Source organism: Sciurus carolinensis, chromosome 13 (assembly GCF_902686445.1).
Source record: "Sciurus carolinensis chromosome 13, mSciCar1.2, whole genome shotgun sequence".
Taxonomy (NCBI): Eukaryota; Metazoa; Chordata; class Mammalia; order Rodentia; family Sciuridae; genus Sciurus; species Sciurus carolinensis.
In genome coordinates this window covers 62,965,100-62,979,957 of record NC_062225.1, presented here as the reverse complement: position 1 = coordinate 62,979,957, position 14,858 = coordinate 62,965,100, and the positions used below count along the sequence as shown (strand labels likewise).

The 14,858-nt window shown below is 38.5% G+C and overlaps 1 protein-coding gene across 13 annotated transcripts in view; it reads left to right on the top strand.

Annotated features, from left to right (window-relative positions):
* The window catches only part of Arhgef33 (Rho guanine nucleotide exchange factor 33), a 116,404-nt gene that overhangs the window by 66,165 nt on the left and 35,381 nt on the right, over window positions 1–14,858 (top strand). For 3 of the 13 annotated variants that reach the window (XM_047523091.1, XM_047523090.1, XM_047523083.1), the window contains 3 exons: window positions 2,684–2,823; window positions 8,182–8,256; window positions 10,183–10,316. In XM_047523091.1, coding sequence (XP_047379047.1) covers window positions 2,684–2,823; window positions 8,182–8,233 — 192 coding nt within the window. In that variant the 3' untranslated portion in view covers window positions 8,234–8,256; window positions 10,183–10,316. Of the gene's footprint in view, window positions 1–2,683; window positions 2,824–5,814; window positions 6,382–8,181; window positions 8,257–9,471; window positions 10,146–10,175; window positions 14,160–14,858 lie in introns of those variants that run through there. The other 10 variants (XM_047523080.1, XM_047523077.1, XM_047523079.1 and 7 more) reach the window with 8 other exon arrangements.

The following is a 14,858-nucleotide window of genomic DNA, read 5'->3' as shown; positions in this document are numbered from 1 at the left end:
TAGAAACTGTTAATTACACATATTGGGCAACAAATTTCATCCCCTAACATTGTAAGAGAGAAGTCAAGTCAGTTTAAGAAGAGACACCAAGCAAGTATCAAATGAAACCAGTTTTTAAAAAAGAACTTTTCCCTAGCAGTACGTGTCAGTAAAATTTTCAAATATGCCAAAAGTTCCCATTGCTTATTTCTGATTTTGGACAAAAATTTCTTTGTAAAGACGTAGAAGGCTTAGATTACTGGAACTCCTAGAGAGAGAGAGTTTTGTGCAGAGTGCAGGTGGGCACAGGCTGTATGTGGGTCTTAAAGTTTGTGCAAATGTTTATGTGCATGCATGCATATTTGTATGAGTATATATGTGTGTGCATGTGTATATGAATATGTGTGTTTGAGGTGGGAGAAGGAGGGGGAATTTTTGTTGAAAAAGATAAACCCTACAAACCCTCCCTGCTTTTGGTGGTACTAGGGATTGAACCCAGGGGTGCTCTGACACTGAGCTATATCCCCATCCCTTTTAATTTTTTATTTTGAGACAGTCTTACTAAGTTGCCCACGATGGCCTGGAACTTTCAATCCTCCTGTCTCAGACTCCCGAGTTGCTGGGATTACAGGCATGTGCCACCATACCTGGACACAACCCTGTTTTATTTGGCTACTGAGATGTGGAAAACTCCTGTTCTCTTTAAATATACTCTGCATCTCCTACCTCTGCCCAGGAGAGCCAACTAAAACCTAGTCCTTAGTGTCCTCAAAGTCAAGAAAGAAGACAGTGTGCTTTAGTGCAAAGAGTGTCTGATTGGGTGTCAGGAGCTCTAGGTTCTAGTCCTGGCTCTGCTGCTAAATAGCTGTGTGGTTTTAGACAATTCACTTGGCTTCCTTGTGTCTCCAGTTTTCTTACCTAAAAAAAAAAAAAAAAAGACAGTATTTACCTTATTACCTTACAGGGTTGTTGTGAAGATCAGGCAAAATAAGATAAAGTTTATGAATATGCTTTGTAAAGTGTGGAATGCTATACAGACACAAAATGTTATTAAGATTATGGTTCCACAGAAAGATTTTTTCCTTAAACAGTTAATATATTTAGTCTCCCTGAATGAATGAGTTGACACAGGTCCTAGTTAAAAATCACTTTAATAGAGTTTCCATACTCCCCAGGAGGCAAAAACAAGACATTTCCTTCTATGTTCCTGAGATTCCAAGTCCTTGTTGTGTGAAACATCACCCACCAGGCATTTTGGCCAGCACTGTATAGCCTGGCTTTAGTCCCCAAAAGCCCATTTCTCAAAATATAATCTTCAGTGGTGAGTGCATTAACTGGGAATTTGTTATATCCATAATTTATAGCCAGACCTACTGAATCAGAAACTGCAATTTAGGATTCATACCTAGGTGGTTCATGTAAACATTAAGAGAAAATGAGAAGAAAGATGCCTTACACCACTGATTTTCATGTGCAAGTGTGCTTAAGGATTTTGTGGGCCTCCCTCCAGAGATTTTGGTTAAGAAAGTTGGATAGATCTCAGGTGTTTTTGAGATGGGGTCTTGCTATTTTGTCCAGGCCAGTCTCAAACTCCTGACCTCAAGCAATTCTCCTGCCTCCACCTTCTGAGTAACTGGTACTCAGGTGTATGCCACCATGAAAGACAGAAATCTACATTTTAAATAGAGGACTCAGCTGTACTTATAGTCCCAGGACCACACCTTTGAGAAACACTATACCAAGCCATCAAAATGTTGATCATAATTATGAATCTTAGCAGAATCTTAAAGAATTTCTAGATCTGTGACTATAACCCCAACTTAAGTTCTCCAAGTTAATCCTGTATGTTTCCTGGAAAAAAAAAAAAAAATCATCCTCGTGCTTTGCTTCTCTATCAGCAAGCAGTTACCCATCCAGTTCATGTGACTTATAGGTATTCTCTGTGTTTTTTTCCTTGGTTTCCTGGATCCTTTTAAGGTTATTCAAGATTCAGCTATTTTTAGATTTATTTTAAATTAGTTTTACCTCAAGGTAAATATTTTGTTCATATAGAATATAAATAGATATGCATATTTAGCTTATATACAGATAAATACATATGCATATCTATTAGTTGGCACATTTCACATTAAAAAAATGAGAGTTCACCAAAGATACATCCTTATTTCTAGTTTATTTTATATTCTAAATATCATGGGTTCTGAATTGTAAAAACCATATTGACGGCATATTTTCAGTTTGGAGATAGTAATTGATCCTACTTCTAAACAGGTCGGACCTTGCAAAAACTTCTTCCCTCATTTATGCCTAAAACATGAGCTTAAAACTCACATTACAATTAAGGAAATTTCTTATTTTATAGAAAGAAATATATTCAGAGATATGAAGGGCCTAGTACTGTGTTTCCAGCAAGATAGTGTTGATGCCAGAATAAGCATTTACTTTCTATACTTTTAAAACATTAGTTATATTCCTACCCTAAATTATTTACCTTGATATGTAGGAAATACTACACTTAGCAGAAAATTTTCTCCTTTCCACCTACTGATTTCATTAGCCTAGGTGTGCTTTAGTTGGAATTAGGTACCCACTGGTAGTCTTTTGGGGTAGGTGAGGGAAGTGACAAAACCAAAAAATTGTCCCATAGTCAGGATAGATATTTTTGGAAAAGAGTAAAAAAACAGTCCCTCTTTTGTGTTTTCAGGAGATGCATTTAGAAGACACCACCCGATTCTGTCCAAAGGAAGAAAGAGAAAGTGAACAAACATCTTTCAGCGATCAAAATCCCAGGCAAGACCAGAAAGGGGGCTTTCGCAGCTCCTTCCGCAAGCTCTTTAAAAAGAAGTGAGTAGCCTTAGACAAGACAGCATTGTAACTCATTTCCCTTTGGGCTAAGTCTCGAGGTTTTAACAATAATTATCAAGTAGCCTGGTCTCACACAACTTCAAGCTTAGTGCTTGCATCTAGTCGCCATGATTTCTGCAGGGTGAAGATGTTTCCCATTGTAATCTCCCAGAGTAGAAGCATACTCAACTCTCTCCTGCTACTTCTATCTTTTATTCCTTCTTTCTTGTTCTCAAAGTCACATGCCCTGAGAGGAGTGAGCAGAGGAGGTTTCCCTGGGAGTGGGATCCTCTGTTGGAGTTGGGTCTAATGGACACTCCATCAGAATCTCCAGGCCTGTAGAAAGTTTTTTTTTTCTTTCTTTCCCCCTTTCTCTCTCTCTCTCTCTCTCCCTCTCTCCCCCTCTCCCCCTCTCCCCCTCTCCCCCTCTCTCCCTCTCTCCCTTCCCCCCTTTTTTTGTTGTTATTGTTGTTTTACTGGGTATCAAATCCAGGGCCTCACACATGCTACTAGTAGGGAGGTTTTCTAAGGGCATCACAACACTTCTGCTTTAACGGGCCTATAGTTTTCCAGGGTACTAGAACATGTTTATTGGGATTTCTGCTAGTGTTTTCCCTGAGTGGATGGATTTGGCTGGCGTTCTAGTTAAAAATCTCTTTAATGAAGTATCCATGTCCTCACGAGGCAACAGGCATTTCCCACTGTGGTCCTTCTGAGATTCTAGGTCTTTGTTGTATGAAACATTACCCACCAGGCGTTTTGGCCAGCACTCTGCTACAGTCTAGGAGGCAGGGCCAAACCCCAGCATAAATATAAGGGAGAAATGAGCATTAACATTTGAATATTGAGGGATTTGCCTGTCCAGCCACTGACTACTTCTCTCTCCTTTAGGGAGATCTCCCTGCTATTTATTTTCTCTTTGTAGAAATTTTTGCAATCAGTTTTAATAGCAAGTCTTCATATTTTGTTGTTTAAAAAGTTAAGCAGAGGTGTTATTGTTGCCTTTGGAGAATTGCTGGAAAATTTTTTTTCCATAAAGGTAGAGGTTATTGACTGATTTAGATTATGGTCTTAAATGGAGACGAGGGGACAGACATTGAATATGGATTTTTTTTTATGATATGTTTAATTCTCACAAGGAGAGGGTGGTACTAAGACTAGTGGGTCTCTGGTTGTTGGTCTTTACCTGTTGTTTCTAGAAGAAAGAGGAAGTGGAAGAACAGTTCTGCAGTTAACCACAGCCCTACAGTCCCATTTCAGTTTTGTTAAGGCAACCCAATGCATGTATGACTGTTGCTGGATCCTCAAGCCACTTTACTCAGGGGTTGAAAAGTTAAGAATCGTATACTCTTTCTAGGACAATAGACTTAGATCGTTCTTGAACTAGCATCTGCTTCTGTCAAGTTCAACAGGTGGGAGGACCTAGAAGCAGATAGTTTTTCAGTCTGAACTTGGAATTTAGGTTCTTAAATGCTTCCAAGGACTTGAAATTGTGAAGGGCACTGCTTGAGCCTATTCTTTTTCTTTTTTTTTCAAACCATAGTATTCCTGAAACAGTCACTTTTTGCTCACTATCATTTATATTAACTGGGTACTGTCTATTGGAAAACAATGAGAAATAGATCCACCACTGGTTCCATTACAAATTCCTGTTTATCAGAGAATTATAAAAATATGCTCTTCCCGTAACATGAGACAGAGGGAGTGGACTTGTCCTCTTTGTATCCAGAGGAATAGCAGCAATGGATCAGAAGAAGAGCTCCCTAAAATGCACATGCCTGGAACTGGAGCTGGTGATCTCATGAGAGAGTGGGTTCTCTTAAGAAGAAACAGGGTGACGGTCAGGGATGCTATGAAAGGGATCCCTGCACTGGGTGGGAGATTGCTCAGGAAATCACCAGAGTCCTTTCTAGTCTGGAGATTTGCTTTATCTATGTTTGACTTTGTTGTAGCTCAGTCTGCATAATCGTATCTTTTTGTCACTTGAAACAAGAAATGAATGTGGCCTTGAACTTATAATTCTAATTTTAAAACTTTAATTTTAAATACCCATCATGTAGAAGGCCAGGTTTTGTCTTTATGTAGCCCCTCCCCGATAGACCTTTATATGATGCTAAGAACTTACCGTGGGCGCTCCAAACTCATGTTCGTTAATTGCTTTTAGTCCTCTTGCAGTTTTTTGGGACTCTCTTTAGATATGAGCCAGTATATTCCCTTAGCCCTCTTTTCCTTTCTCATAGATCAGCCTGTATCAGTCATGTTACTGTCAACATACTGGAGGTATTCTTTGTATTTAAATCTTGAGTGCTATCTGAGAGGAAGTAAAGGTGGAGTCACACAGATAACACTTCTGGCAGGCTTTACTGGCTTGGTAGCTCTGGCCTAGAACAGTCAGCACCATCAGGTGATGCTTGCATGGCTTTGTGCTTAGGGTGCCACAGTGGGTGCTTTGGGGACCTGGCATAGGATAGAGAAGCAGCTTAAGTAGCTTCTCTTAAGTATTTTCATTCAAGAACCATGGAATGCTCATTATGGACCATGCTAAAATATCATACTACAGAAAGAAAGGGCAAGGAGGCTCCAGCATAGCACAGGAGGGCTAGTGCCTTTTAACTCAGATGAGAACACAGCATCTTCTATGCCTGCATTATTCCAGACATTTGTATAGGATCTTGAATGACATGGTCCCAGCCAATTGCATAGGAACTTGTTAAGTCAAGCATGTGGACAGGTACAGGAAAGGAACCAGGAAGACACATTCAGCCCACTCTCCACTTATGTGTCAGGAAGTCAGAATGGCAGCAAGCCCAGTGACCTTAAGAAGGTAGCTAAACCTGGGTACTGGAAGCACTCCAGAGTTTGGCCTCCCGGGTCCACATGGGCCAGGGCCAGTAAAGCTGCCTGTGTCATGTCTGGGGCTCATTGCCTTCTTCCCCTATAGCCCTCTGGAATCTCATTCCTGTCTACACTGACACACTTTTTGTTCCATAGGGGCTTGTTTGGCTGGTGGCCCCACACACCCAGAATGCTGCTTCGGGATGAAGCTAGGCATGGAGCCAGATGCAACAGAAAACCTGAGAAAGGGTTCTCTTCCCTCTGAGGCTCATACCCACAAGGATTCAAAAGGGGAAGTCAAGTTGACATCATAAAAAAATATCTTGAAAAATGCCCACGATAATTGGGGACAAGGATGACCCTTTGGTTGTTTCCATCTCAGGCATATTTATCCTGGGTAGATATCAGGTTACATGTCCCTGAAAGCTGTCCAGAATTGATCAGAATAAAGTCTGCATATCTTAAAGTTTGAAAATGTTAAGTGACTTTAAACATTTTTAAACAAAGAGTCTTAGAAGCCTAATGTGAAAGGCTGATGCTGAACTGAACACTTATTCCCCTGCCTCTAGCAGGATGGAAGGAAAACTATCCCTTCTAGAAGGATCTAAATGAAGACTGTCAAAGACTTACACCTAGCTTATTGTGAAGGCTGAGGCAAATGATACTTCATCTTTATATGTAAATCTTGCAGTTGGGTAAACAAGTATTCTTGGTTGGGAGTAAGACAGTTCAGGGGTAAAAAATGTAGATGGAACTTTCTATCTTCAAATGTGGGTGGGAAAATGGAAGATCAAGAATATGGCATCCAAATGATTAATTCTATATCCTCACCCATTCTCTTTCTTTTTAGTACTTTGTAACTTACATGCTTCAGAGTCATCACTTTCCTTCCACCAGTCACATCAAAATCTATTTTTTCCCTCTCTTTATTTCTCCCCACCCCCTACCCAGTACTGGGGATCAAATCTGGGGCCTTATGCATGCTCTGTCACTGAGTTACACCCCCAGTCCTCTATTTTCTTAATCATACACTGAGAGAGAATTTCTATAGGTCCCATATATCTGAATATCAGTGAATTCTTTTCTTTTGGCATCTTTTCAACTGTTTTTATATTTGCTCAGCCTCGGCTGTGGAACAGACCATGTAACAGAAATCAGGACTGCCAGAGTCAATTTGTCATTTTATCCTCACTTTCTTCTCTATCTCCTTAAAGCTTACCTCAAGTCCCTCCCCATTCCTAATCACTTCAGGGTTCTCATATCCCATTTCACTTCCTATATAACTTTAAAATTGAAGGGGATGGTTGAAGGGATAGACATTTGGTACTACTTAACCCTGATTATAAATGTTTTTCAATAGGTCATTTGAAATCAATCATTAAGTTAAGGGTCTTCTGTATACTAGGTTCTGTCCAGCACAAAAGAAGTAAATGAAATAGTTCCTGCCCATTAGGAACTTAGAGTTCAATATAAGGGTAATCTAGCTCCAAGTTACTAAGTACTATTGATGTTTAGTACATATTCAGAAATATTCATTACTTTCATAACATCCCATGCCAGAGCAAATTGTGCCCTGAACCATTGCCTGCCCTCTGTGCCTGTAGTCTGTTGGCACTAAAGAGGGTTGCACAGTGGGGAAAACAACAACTGGTTACACGAATGCTCATCTGATACCCTCTTGATTACCAGGGCTGACTGATATGTCCAAAAGGATAGGTGCTCCCCCTCCAGTACCCCTGCATCCTTCTCCATACACACGTCTCCCAAAACTTTCAAGAAACATACTTTCCAATCAGAGAATCAACTCTTCTGCAGTCTGAGGTTCTATGGCATAGGATATACTCCTCTCCCTTTCCCCAAACCAAATAATCTTTCCAGATTTATCTGTAGTAAATCTATACTTGTTGATCTACCTGACTGTGATTTTGTCTCTATAACTCAAATGGAAGTTACCGACAACTCTATTCTTTTTCCCTCTTTCCACCAAATGCTTGAATGGCTATGTGTCAGAATGTGTTGGAAGCCATTGTTCCCTTCCCCAGCAAGTGTTTGCTCAGATTTGTTCTGCAGTCAGCCACGATGGCTCCAGAAGCTCAAAAGCCATTTCTGTGTTTACAGAGAAAGAAAATAAAAGCAGATATGCTAACTCTCCCTCCTAGATTCTGAAGGTTATTTCCTAGTAATTTAGGCATACATTACTTCAGAGGCTAATAGTGACACCTCTGGAAGAGTGCAGGTGTTCTTATAGCACATGTTAAGCATCATAAAGAGGGCAGTTAAAATTATCATTAAAAAAGATGAAAATAAGCTTCTAGTCATGGCTACATTAGAATATCACATTTTGAAAACGATTAGTAAGTTAGCCTTTAGTTAATATCAAGAAAGGTAGAGACATTCGGGTACTGGAGACCCAGGGAAGGTATAATTTGTGAGAAGAGCAGTTAAAAAAGAAAAAAAAAAAAAAACTAAGCTGAGTTTGTGGACTTTAAAAACTAGACAGGGCGATTTTGGCATTTGTTTCAGAAATGGGAACTCAACTGGTGAAGATTTCTGTGGTCCTTGGGGCTGGTGGTGACATCAGAGCTTTCCCATTTCCAGGTAAACACTAAACAGTTGCATGTTGGAACATCAAAGTGTGACATGTTGGGTTTTGGAGAGATCAGATGTAGATTAAGAGGGGAAATGTGAGGTGAAGATTATGTTTTGATTAATGACTTTCTGCTGAGAAGTGTGATGGGGGTGGGGAACAATTCAGAAGAATCAGTAGCACACACCTGCCTATAATCCTAGTGGCTCAGGAGGCCTAGGCAGGAGGATCAAAAGTTCAAAACCAGCCCCAACAATTTAGTGAGGCCCTAAGCAACTTAGTGAGACCCTGTCTCTAAATAAAAATTTTTAAAAGGGCTGGGATTGTAGCTCAGTGGTTAATGCCCCTGGGTTCAAACCCTGGTATCCAAAAAAAAGAAACGGCAGCCCAATTCAAATCTGCATTTCTAGTGTTCTAAACAACAGAAGATAAAGGGAAAGAATGAAATGGTTAAAAACATATTTTCCTAACATTTGGACATGACTGTACTAATCAGGGATGATTTGAACTGGACGTAGGCAGTTCTGATAGAAAAAGGCCTATAGTTTTAGGGAGGGGCACGTGAAGTTTGTTTCATGGGAGAGTTCAAGGGTGCCTGAAAAAGAGAACTTCACCCAATAAGATATCATTTTATTTGATGAGCATCCAGATGTACTGGAATTGAGAGATAGAATAGTTTTTCCTCTCTTTGCTGGGATACAGTGGAAAAGTGTTCCTTACCAATCAGAAGTAAAAGCAGCTGTGGCTTCATCAATGATAACAAATATTGAGGTGAAAAGTGAAAATATCTAGTTAGTCATCAGGTTTCCAGGCATCAGGATTTTAGTCTGTGTCAATCCAGCTTCTTTCCTTGAATAATGTAAAGGGATATTAGAGTCCTACCCAGTTAATTCAGGAAAAAGAGTCTTAATTAACTTACCTAATGACAACAATAAGGACCCAACAATAGCATACCAATGACAGTGAAAGAACTTGGAGGCCAGTTGTCCTTCTTAGTGGATGGTGGAAGCAACCTGACTGAGCATCAGCCGGTGGGAACTTGTTCAGTCGTGTAGGCACTTTGCACAAAGAACTTCATGTCTAGCATCCCTTTCATACATCCTACCTAAGGTCTTCCATATTAGCTCTTTGGTACTAGGCTAGTTTCACCCATCAGAGTTTGAGCTAGTGAGAGGGCCCCAGTCTAGCTTATCAGAGGTTATTTCCAGAAAGCCTCCTCCCTGCAGGGACTTCTGACATGAACAAACTGGAGAAGGTACAGAGCTGGAATGGATTACCCAACTGGCTTACCCAAGATAAAGGAAGAATGCACCCTCGACTGGGGACTCAAATGGACTGATTTGAGTTGTTGACTATTGATTGGCCTTGGTCTCCTTTGTGGTGGTTGAGATTATAGTATTTCCTCAATTTGATTACTGTACTGATTTCTGGATTCTACCAAATGTAGCATATATGTGTGGTTGGCTTCAATAAATCTTTCATTTAAAAATGAAAAGCAGCAAAAGCAAGAGTTTGTAATGTAATGCCTAGACTCAGTAAAGGCCCTTGATAACCTTGGTTGAGAACAATGAGTTCTGTCGATTTTAATTTAAAGGGCTTGGTAATTTGTGGAGTAGTTCCTTCGTTGAATCAAAAATAGGATTTTTTTCAATTCTCTGAGCTTTTATTACCCTATTATAATGTTATTACATGGTATCTACACGGACATGTACAGTTGTCACAATCGTCCCCTAAAGCATTAGAAAGATATTCTCTTTTTTATGTTTGCTGCAAATTTCAGATCACATATCCTAAGTCTTGAAATTCAGTGGAGTAAAAATTATTCCAGATCTAGGAGACAATTGTTTTACAAATGCAAAACAATTTGGATAGATACAATATTTGAAAACGATTAAAACCAAATCAACCTGTACTTTATCTGTGTGCTGAGATTTTAGGTCCAGTGGATCAGAATACAGGGAAAAAACTAATGAGAATCCCTCAATGGATCCTTCACCCACCAAACAAGATTTCTTCAGAAACCGACTTGCTCTTGCAAATGACCTTGACCAAGGAACAGCTGTGTAAAACATATTTAAAGTTGTATTGTCAAGTGGTAAGATGAGGATAAAAAGCTTGTATATATCTGTGTAGGAATATATATACATATATATATATATATATATATCAATGTATAAATCCCTGAGGAAAACTAATATAAATATTTCCATATGAAATTAAATCAACATACAAGACACTGAAGAGATGAAGATTAGTGTATGGTTAAGACCTGACTTTTTGAATCTGAATACTTGGAAAAAGGGAAACGAAGACTTCATATCATTAAAGAAAAACACAATCAATTTGGAGGAAAATAAATGTTTGTAAGAACAAAACCTTGCACCTTGAAGTCTTTCCCCAAGTATAACATTGAGCATGTTCATATTTAACAGGGATGTGAATTTTGTGTTTCCTAGGCATTTAGCTTATTAATTCATCCCAGGGTGCTTAGACTAATATACACTGTTAGGGGCCAATTGTGTCTTGCCATATGTTTTCAGAACTCCCAAGGCAATAGGTAACATCTCTTAAGGCAAAGTAGATTAATTAACAGAACTGTATTTTACATGTTGCAAATCTGAGTTATGAAGAATTTGTGCTTAAACCACGATACAAGAAGTTCAAAACTTAAAGACACACTGCTCTCCAAACTTGTTTGGTGGTAATGGAAAACAGTAATGGGAATAATGATTTCCTTAAACACAATGAGTAGCTGGGGAACAAAAAAAATAAAAGCCCCACATTTTCCCCTCGTATGGATTGTATTGAGGATGGGAATAGTAAAGAGTCTTTGCACTGTTGAGTACTCAGTATTCCAGATCCACCTGCAATCCTAAGTGTCACACACTCTCATGACCAGATGGATTAGGAAAAAAGCATTTAAAAAAGACCTTCTTCAGTCTAGACAGAAGGTGGCAACAGGACTTTAACAGTACACACATAGTGGTTACTACAAATACCAGGTCATAATGAAAACTTAGGGATGCAGTACCTAACTTGTTCCAGAAGTTGTAAAGAAATAAAGTTCTTATAGCTCAGATAAAGGAATCATAATGCAATGTCCCAAATGGTCAGTGTCCTTGATATGCCTCAAATATCCCACTGATAATAAAAAAAAAAATAGGTTTAAAAATTTGTCTCCATTTCTAGTCACTTACCTATAAAAATTAGGAGTATTTGACTTCTGTACATTCAAAATCTTAGTACTCTAAGAAGAAACTGACTTCTTCAGACCCTTTTCCTCTATGAATGCACTGTTTGATAAAATAGGGCATGTTTCATTTCTAAGTGTTACAGCTTTTCTTCTCTGACAATTAGGAACATAGTAGTTTGAACAATAGGTTTCTGGATCATGTTAAGAATCACTGCCAAGTTTTTGGAGTTCGCAATATTACATTTAAGTCAACCTGGTCACCGAGGTGCACATCTGTCATTCTAAATACTTGGGAGATTGAGGCAGGAAGATATCAAGTTCAAGCCCAGTCTGAGCAACTTAGTGAGTTCTTGTCTAAATGAAAAAGGGCTGGAGCACTTGCCTAACATGTGTGAGGCCCTGGGTTTGATCCCCAGCACTGCCAAAGAAAAAAAGAAATTAATGGATTAATTTGAAATTATCAGGCCAAAGTTGTTTTGAGGCAGTGCTTTGAAAAGCACAATGCCAGATCAACTGGACATGAAAACAGAAGTCATAACCCCTTAAATAAAATGTAATTAACAGTGAAGAAATTCCTTTCCCTTTTATATCCTGTTTTTCATCAAAATTTTTAGTTACTAGGAAGATTTTTTTAAAAATCACACCCATCTCAAATTTCATTTGATAACATCCTCTGAAATATCTTGATGTTACATTTATAACACAACTCAACCAATGAAACTAATAATAATTATGCTATTCTGGGTCTCTGTCTCCTGAAATCTGAATTTTGGGGGTACCTTTCTAACTGCCTGGAAGCATTCTACCCCTATTTCCTACATGTTTCTAACACACTAATATTCTGAAATACTGCTCAATATGAAACTCTTCAACTGTTCTTTGTATTATCAACTAAATTCCTTGACTTGACATTTAAAGTTGTCCTTCTATAGTATGACTGCTAGTTTTCTTTCTCATTGTCATTTCATACTTTGCAGTTCTGGATGCACTAACTTATCTTAATTGAACTGGATTTCTGTTGTTTGCCAGTGAACCATGTACCTTGCCCAGGCTCACTCTTGCTTCATACCTTTTCTCTAGCTGCTGCTTCTCTGTTAATCTTAAGATCCAATTTAAGCCCCATCATCTTTTTGTGACCTATTTGGTATGACTAGTTTATCTTTTGATGTATTTGTATTATCTTCCCATTAAGAATGCAAGTCCTCTCAAGGGACTATGCCATATCTTTTTTTTTTTTATTCTCCTCCATTGCTAGAAATGTACATAGTAGGTGCTCAATAAATGATTGATGCCAATTTTCATGGTGGTGCTATAATAGGTAGAGGGATATAGAATATAATTACTACTCTTGATTTCACAAAGAGCCTCAAGGGGTATTCTTTATCTTTGGCCTTTCACTTTTTTAAAGGAAAAAAGTCACAAAGAAAATAACAGTTGTCTTCAGAAGCAGTTAAAAGTTCTGCTACCATTTTCATAATACCTAGCATTAGAAAACATCTCTCCAATTAAAAGAAAGAGTTTGCTATTTTTTGTTGTCCTGACTTATTTTGTAATCTTTCTAGGTAGTACTATACATTGACAGAGACAGGATGCTTGTGATAGTAATGATATGTAATGTAATATGGTATTAGGGATGAAAGTCAGTGTGGGAGTTGAACAGTTGTTAATCTGTGATCTCCAGTCCTCTGGAGAAATGCAGTTTACACATGAGACCACAGATGTCTTTGGGAAGTGTTTGGGTTGATGAATAGAAAGAAGCACTCCACCAAAAGATGGAGGTTCTTGCACAGGCTAGGGAGTTACAGCAGGTCTGTTCTGTAACCTTGCAGGATCTACATACAAGTCTAAGCAAGACAGTCTTGTTTCTCCGACTTCAGAATTAGAACCTTTGAGAACCATGGATTTGTGTGCTCTAAGGTTCGCTCCAGTGGGCTATTCTGTATTTAACAGTTTAAAGTAACCTAAGACTTGAAACTAGAATGTCAGGGAAGCACTTTGGATGGCATTTTCTTTCACACCCCATGTCTCATCCCCTCACCTCCTTCAAGTCTTTACTCATATGTCACCTTCTCCATGAGGGCACTTGTAAAACTACAGATTCCTGGGCACTATTTCAGTCCCATTTTATTAGGGATATTTGAGGACGGGGTCCAGGAATCTGCAGTTTATTTCTTTTTTGTGATGCTGGGAATCAAACCCAGGGCTTCATCAACACTAGGCAAGCGCTCCACTACTAAGTTACAGTCTCAGCCTCAGGAATCTGCATTTTAAATGAACTCATGTTATTTTCTTTGGTCCACTGAAATTTTAGAGCCACTACCTCTTAGACCAGCAAATTGAATGATCTAGTATGCAAATTTCAGGACAGGTGGTTGGTTAGACTTGAGGTACAAAAAACTAATTGTTGAAACCCAAGTGAGTATTTTTGTATTTTTATCAGCTGTAACCTTCAACATCATATACAGCAAAATTTTTATTAAAAATATACATATATACACATGGTGAGTATATTTTATGAAGTGGTAAAGTTGCATTTTACAGAGAATTGATTGCATGTACTTAAAAATGACAAATGTCTTACATTAAATTGTATAATAAAATTGTCTAGTTTTCAGACTAAACTTTTTCTTGAAACCATCACCATTAATAACTTCCCTCCTGAGCATAAAAACAATGCTTTCAGGACAGTTGGAATTCTCATATTCTGAAAGATGATTTAAAGATGTGAATGCAGCACTCTTGGCCACTAGGCATCTTAGTATTTATGGCATATAGGCCAGCGAGTCTCACATGGTGGGGGAGGGACTGAAAGAAAAGGAGAGGGGAGGTAGAAAAAGGGACATGGGTTAAAATTAGGTAGAGAAAACTGATGGAGACCTATATGTTTTAAGGGGAAAAAATTGAAATCGATGTGTCATGTTTTGAAAATATAGAACAAAGATATGAATTTAAGTAATGCTAAAAATACCTTTTGGAGATGTTGTTAGACATAGTAAAAAAAAAGAAAAAAAAATTTTTTTTTTTTTGTACCAGGGATTGAACTCGCGGCACTCAACCACTGAGCCACATCCCTAGCCCTATTTTGTATTTTATTTAGAGGTAGGGTCTCACTGAGTTGCTTAGTACCTGATCATTGCCAAGGTTGGCTTTCAGCTCTTGATTCTCCTGCCTCAGCCTCCCGAGCCTCTGAGATTACAGGCATGTGCCACTGCACCTGGCTAAAATAGTCAATATTTTAATCCCCAAACCACATAATATGTTTTCCAAGAGCTTAGTTCATAATCTTTAAGTCATCTAAACTGTTCCTTATCTGTAAAATAGATTTTTTTTTTATCATCTTGTCCTCATTCCCTTCAGACATAGTAACATTAAACGCTCTTAATTCTTGGCAAGAAAACAATGTGTTGTTTCTTTCAGATG